The sequence below is a fragment of the Balaenoptera acutorostrata genome, chromosome 3, assembly GCF_949987535.1.
Source record: "Balaenoptera acutorostrata chromosome 3, mBalAcu1.1, whole genome shotgun sequence".
NCBI classification, from domain to species: Eukaryota; Metazoa; Chordata; class Mammalia; order Artiodactyla; family Balaenopteridae; genus Balaenoptera; species Balaenoptera acutorostrata.
This window is the reverse complement of record NC_080066.1, coordinates 96,735,570-96,742,540: the sequence shown is the minus strand read 5'-3', so window position 1 is coordinate 96,742,540 and position 6,971 is coordinate 96,735,570. Positions and strand designations below refer to the sequence as shown.

The 6,971-nt window shown below is 44.1% G+C and overlaps 1 protein-coding gene across 2 annotated transcripts in view; it reads left to right on the top strand.

Moving 5' to 3' along the window:
• Positions 1–2,484: 2,484 nt before the first annotated feature.
• The window catches only part of BUB1B (BUB1 mitotic checkpoint serine/threonine kinase B), a 61,939-nt gene continuing 57,452 nt past the window's right edge, over positions 2,485–6,971 (top strand). Inside the window, exons 1-2 of one of the 2 annotated variants that reach the window (XM_057544663.1) lie at positions 2,485–2,574; positions 5,060–5,206. In XM_057544663.1, coding sequence (XP_057400646.1) covers positions 5,067–5,206 — 140 coding nt within the window. In that variant the 5' untranslated portion in view covers positions 2,485–2,574; positions 5,060–5,066. Of the gene's footprint in view, positions 2,745–5,059; positions 5,207–6,971 lie in introns of both variants that reach the window. The other variant, XM_007180413.2, reaches the window with a different exon arrangement.

Below are 6,971 nucleotides of genomic sequence, written 5' to 3'. Positions count from 1 at the left end.
AATCAGCTCACGTGCAAACTGAGCACAATGATGAATATTTGGGAACACTCTAGATTCTCCAAGACCTTCCTGGAGCACAAAACTCTGGTCGGGCTAATTCCAGGGCAAAACAGCCTAATTTTGTACTTCTTATTAGCAACATAGCTTATTTAGCTCTACCTCTTAACTTGTATCTTAACAGCCCTGCCATATGACTGCTTCTGTTCTCAGCTTGTGGTCAATTCTGACCTTTTGGTCCTTTTCTGCCAGATGCAGAAAAGTTGATAACTGGTATCTTCTTGTTCAGTATGTATATTTTTTACACATATCAGTGTGGAAATTCTGGGTCAGGCAATTTCCAATGATTTGGGAAGACCCATGAAAAGTAGGGTGGTTCTGCAGAAAAGCAAAAACAGAGTTCAGAAAGAAGTTTCCATGGAACTGGAGAGACCCAGCTCCTAGGAGATTCCCTAATACCGTGTAATAACAGCTACTGTGAGATGCAACTAGGCAGCAGCCAGTAGCCTCCAGCCTTGGGGCTAATGCATCTTTTCACCCTTCACCTCCCTTCCTCCTGGCAACACAAGATGGTTTGGATTATTATGCCTCCTTCTCATTGGTTCTTCTACCTCATCACTGGTAAATAAAAGACTCAGCTGCTGCTCTGATTGGCTGATCTGTTGCTGGGGTAAAGGCCAGCTTGGTGATGCTGCTTTGCCAGATGTGGTCTCCTTCAGGCCCTGAACACACACACCCTCATTCGGTCTCTCTTGACCTTCCTCCCACCCCCAGATAGTCCCTCTCTCCTCCCGTGGTTGCACAGTAAACAAGCAGTTCCTCCAAGGGTTCCCTGGAGACCCAGAGGTTTTCATCTTTGTAGCGTTTAGCCTGCTAAAGTAGGACTTTGCATAACCCATGAAGGCAAAGTTGGGGAAAATCAGCCTTTGACAATCAAGAACACACACATCTCCAGAAGACCAAGCAAGAGATCATAGATTTTCTGACACCTAAATCCCTCTAACAGCCACTGATGCACATAGGTATGGCTTTGCATATAAATGGGTGAAAATGAGAGGCTTGCTATCCCCAACTGCTACCAGTTCCCACTGTACCTGAAATTCCACCATTAAGATTTATTCCGTTATGAATTTTCTTCTCCTGGGACCTACTGTTAAAACACAAAGAGCCCAAAATCTGTTCTGAAAGATGTATGAAAAGGTTTAAGGTCAAATAAGTTTAGAGATGCCAACATATTTTAGCACTCCTTGTGGCAGGCAGAATGATGGCCCCCAAAGACGTGCATTCCTAATCCACGGAACCTGTGAATATGTCAACTTACATGACAAAAGAAACTTAGCAGATGTGATTAAGGTTCAGGACCCTGAGACAGTTTATATGCATGGGCCTCATATAATTACATGAGCCCTTCAAAGCAGAGAGATTTTCCTGACTGTGGTCAGGGAAAGAGATGTGATGACAGGCACTGGGTCAGAGAGATGCTATGCTGTTGGCTTTGAAGATGGAGGATGGGGGCCACAAGCTAAGGAATACCCATGAATGTCTCTAAAAACTGGGGGAAAAAAGAAACAAATTCTCCTGAAGGGCTTCCAGAAACAAAGTCCTGCCAACACCTTGTTTAGTGTGAAACTCGAGTCTAATTTCTGACTCAGCAAATTGCAAAGTAATAAATTTGTGATGTTTTAAGCTGCTAAGTTTAGGGTAGTTTGTTAGAGCAGCATTAGAAGATGGAGTACACCCCCTCCCTCAGAGATTCATGGTGTGCTTTCGCTATTAAGGGCTATAGAGAGCCTTTCAGGACTCCAGTGTAGCTGGGCTTGTTCAGCTTCCCAGCCACATCTGAGGCTACCATAGTTTCTTCCTTAGGAAATCAGAACAGTGGAGGCTGGTCTGCTGAAGGAGAAAAGAGGTAAAACCTAGGGAGCTGTGGAATAGCTGCATTTTCTGTCTGGGACTGTGCAGCAGAGAAAGCAACGCAATATCACCGCATTATAGACGAGGAAAATCGAAGGTCAGAGAGATTATGCGGCTTGCCTAAGGTTGCACATTTGGTACGATTCTTACAGAACTAGAATCCGGCTTTTCACAGTTCAAGCGTGGGGCAGGAAACAGCTGGGTCAGAGCCGCCTAAGAGCTCAGGACATGTGTGAGACTTGGGGCAGAGGGGTGGTCATAGCCAGGCCAGCCACCCCAGAAAAGAGTCAGGTCAAGCGCAAGCACTCAAAGATATCTCACTATGCTCATGACATCAGAGAATCCTGGTGCTCAAAACGTCCCTCGCTAGGCTCAAAGATTAGCTCTAGAGCCTGGACGCAGAGAGCACCTGGAGAGCATTTACACCGCCTAAATCTGCAGCACCTGGACAGCCACGGTCCTCCGGAAACTACCACTCCCACTATGCCCCGCGACAGCGAGGACTAAACCTGGGATAAACTACAAGTCCCAGAATTCCTTGGGTGGGAGGCGCGAGCGCGGAGGAGCGGAGGGGCGTAGCACGTTGTCGGCGCGGGACCGTTAAATTTGAAAGTTGGCGGCTGGTCGTGAGGGCTTGAGGTGCCTGGTTCGCGAGGGAGTCAGGTGCGTGGTTTTTTTCGGGAGCGCCCTCCGGTCGCTTCAGTACCTCGAAGGGCAGGTTCCAGAAGGAGGCCCAGGCGGTCTGCGGCCCTGAAGAAAGGCCCGCGGCAGGACGAGGTCCTGAGCCGGGAATGCAGAATGGCGGCGATGCAGAAGGAAAGGGGTGCTCCGAGGTAGGTACCGGAGAAGGGCGGCCGGGAGCTGGGCCTGCGAGCCCCGAGGGTGCCTGGCAGGTGACAGAGGCTTCGCTCAGAGTAGCCCAGGAGAGGACCGGCACGGTCAGGAGAAGAGCAGGCCCGGCCGGATCCTCCTCCCTGCTGGCGTCGGACGCAAGTGGTGGAGGTGAAGGCGCAGAGCAGGGTTAGCACCGACCTCGGGGTGAGGGCGCCTGAGAATCATGCCGCATCCAGCTTCAAAGCCAAGGAGGCTGTGGGACGCCAGGGGTCCAAAGAGCTTGGAATTTGTCTTGTGGTCTGTGTTGGTGCCTCAGCCCAGACGTTTACTAGCTCTTAGACCTTGGACACGTCTTAATATGGAAAACGCTGCTATTAACGCTACCATGCCGGGTTCTGGGAGAATTCAGAGTATCTGTAAAGTAACTGCCTCCAAATAAGTGCTCAGCACATGGTAGGTGCTAGCATTAAGCTAGTAGCATAGTTAGAAATCTAAAAAGCCCTTGTCTGCATGCTGGCTGCTCTTCCTTATTTATACATATATAAGCTCTTACTCCTACCCTCCTGAAGCTTAAGTTCCGGGGTGGGATGAGGGTAGGGGCAACGGACAATAAACAAGATAAATAAGCTAAAAGTTAGATGGTGGTCGGTACTAAATAAATAAATAAATAAAACAGTTGGGGGGGGTGCAATTTTCGATAGTTTTGAACAGAGAGCCTCACTGAGGAGGTGTCATTTGGGTCAAGACTTGAAGGAAACTCAAGAGCTAGTCCTGCATAGATCTGGGGGCGGGGGCGGGGAAGTACAAAGGCTGGAGGGTGAGTTGCGGGAGGCAGGCGCACTGGGCCAGTAGCTGGAGCAGAATGAACCAGAGAGTAAAAGGAAGTGAAGTAAAAAAGGTGATGATGCAGGCATTGTAAGGACTTGGCTTTTACTCTGTAGTTGAAAGTTATTGGAAGGCTCTGAGCAGAGGAAAGACATGATCTGACATGTGTTTAAATGGGATCACTTTGGCTGCAGTGTTGAAAAGACTAAAGGTAGAAAAGGCTGGAAGCAGGGAGACCAGTTTAGAGGTTATTGAAATATTCCAGGCAAGAGAAGATGGTGGCTTGAGCCAGGCTGGAAACAGTGGAGATGGTGAGAAGAGATTAATTTCTGGATATGTTTTGAAGGTAGAACCAACAGGACTTGCTGAGTGACTGGCGGGGTGGGGGGTGGGTGAGTGGAGTGGCAAGGTTAGCATTAAGAATTTTGACTTGAGCAACTGGAAAAATGAAATTGCCATTTATTTGAGATGAGGGAAGGACCAGGTCTTTGAGGAGGCAAGAGGAGGAGGAGGAGGGATGGAGGAAGCAATCCCAGCTCAGTTTTGGATACTATTTAATAGAGATAGTTTAATTGCTATTTTAAGAGCAGGAGAAGAAATTTAGATGAACTCAAGAAATATTTATTCAGTGCTTACTAGTGTTAGATCCTATATTAGAGCATGAGAAAATAAAAATAAATGACATGGCCCTTACATTTACAGGATTCACCCAAAATAGTTAAAAAGATATGAGTAGTTACAACCTAAATTATTATTAATCACTTACAGTTTACTTTCTTGAAGGAAGTTTTCAGCTCTCATCTAGACTGAGGTCTCACATAACTTTCACTTTGTTTTGAAGAATAGTGCCTATCTGTTTTAAACCCAGAAATAGTGTCTCTCAGCCAGAAGTAAGCTTCTCTTCGACCATTGCAGAGCTCTGAAGTTCAGAGTACATACCCTTTGTGGTGATTACCTCCAGAAAACTTTTGGGGATTCCCCCCATAGAATTGATAGAATTGGGGGAGCCATTTGTGACCAGTAAACTGTACTCTTGTCTGCTTCTGCTCTTGGCTACCCGTATACATAAACTTCAGTTTTAAGTCATCAGTTGAAACACGGGGTGTTAGTCTGATAAACACATTGCTAATTTTAAATTAAACTAGATGATGCATTCAGTGGTAAGCATCGAACTGCTTTTTGTCTACTTTGCCAAATTTATAATACTTTTTTCCCTTTTTTTCTTCCTGCCATAAACTTTCTTCTTATAATATTGTTCACAATACCCTAGCCATATTCTCTCTTCCATTAGGCAATACTACAGCCGTAAACTTGGAGACCAGGTCACAGAAAGGCTCAGAAGCTTAGGAGTATAATAACACTACTAATGTGCCAACCCACTATATTCGACCCAAAGATGATGATCACTTTTCTGAAAACATTTACAATAATCTAGTGTTATAATAACTCGGTGTTGGTATGAGATTTACTTTTGTTTCCCTCTTCGCAGTGAAGTCATGTCCTTGGAGGGAGATGAATGGGAGCTGAGTAAAGAAAATGTCCAACCTTTAAGGCAGGGGCGGATCATGTCCACACTTCAGGGAGCACTGGCACAGCAAGAATCTGCCTGTAACACTACTCTTCAGCAACAGAAACGGTATGCAGAATGGTTGGGGCTCAACCTGTCATCATTCATCCCCAGTTTAGTAGGTAATGTGGGTGTGGACCCATGCAGTATGGCATGATGAGTACTAAACTACTCTTCAAAAGCTGGTAGGATGAGAATCTGTTCTCCTCCTGCTTTCTCATCACACAACAGCTATCTAAAGATCTCCTCGGGCTTCCCTGGTGGCGCAGTGGTTGAGAGTCTGCCTGCCGATGCAGGGCACACGGGTTTGAGCCCTGGTCTGGGAGGATCCCACATGCCGCGGAGCAACTGGGCCGGTGAGCCACAGCTACTGAGCCTGCGCGTCTGGAGCCTGTGCTCCGCAACAAGAGAGGCCGCGATAGTGAGAGGCCCGCGCACCGCGATGAAGAGTGGCCCCCGCTTGCCGCAACTAGAGAAAGCCCTCACACAGAAACGAAGACCCAACACAGCCAAAAATAAATAAACAAATAAATAAATTTATAAGAAAAAAGAAAAGTCTTTATTAGACTTAAATTATAAAAAAAATAAAAATAAAAAAAAAAATAAAGATCTCCTCAAGTGCACTTAAGAACAAGAGCTATAGGATTTCATTTCATTGTGGAGCAGCCAAACTCTTGTATCAATAGAAATATTCTCATACAGGGGGAACTGATAAGTAAAGCAAGTATCATTTTACAATATTTCACAAAAGTATTATGTCATTCTGGATCCCTAAACAGAATGAACTCTTTGAGAGTAATCAGTTAATGAAATTGCTTCTTTGGATTCTGAGTACTGAGGGAGAGTGAATCTGCTATCTTTTATGTGTACTCAATTATTAACTTTGTAGGAAAGTATTTTCGAGAATGTGCCAAAATGAAATAGTGGTCTCCCAAGAAAATGTAAACCTCAGAGAAACCGAATTTAACAAACTCAGGATAATGAAAAGCTGAAAAATACCACTACATTATTCAAATGGACCTATGGAACTTGCTTTCCTCTGGCAAATGTTTTGATAAATATACTTTTTTCAGAAAAGTAAAGTATCAGTTTCTACCTTCAATCTCATGACAAAATTCTGATATTATAGGCAAATTATCATAATTTTTTAATACACACTTTATTTTGTTTATTTTTTGGACGCGCCACGCGGCATGCAGGATGTTAGTTCCCCGACCAGGGATCCACCCCACACCCCCTGCGGTGTAAGTGCGGAGTCTTAACCATGGGATGGCCAGGGAAGTCCCCAAATTATCATAACTTTGATAGAATGTGATGAATATCCTTGTTCATCTCTTTGGATCTTTAAAAGCATTGAATTTTATGGTTTTGTTTCACAGATGGTATTCTATTCTTAAATCTTCTTGGTTCTGTGACGTTGTACTAGTTTTTCCACTTCACTAACTACTCTTCCTTTTTTCTTGTTGGCTTCCTACTGCATTTTACCTAAGTCTCTGTTCTTTGTCCTCTGTTCTCACTCCATATTCAAATTTTCCAGGATTGTTTAACTACTGTTTACATCTCTTACTTGCCTTCTGTCGATAAATGTCTTTTTATCTACCTGTAACATATAATTAGATAAATGTTTCACTAATGTATTAAATACTGAATCTCTTCTCTTATAAATAACCTACCTTTTTCTACTCCATTTTGATTAATGGTACCAAAACTCATCTGAATGATCTTACCTCACTGCCCTCTCACTCTAATTTTATTTAGTCAATTACTAAGGATTTGTGATTTTTATTTTTTATTTTATTTTTATTTTATTTTATTTTATTTTTTAATTTATTTA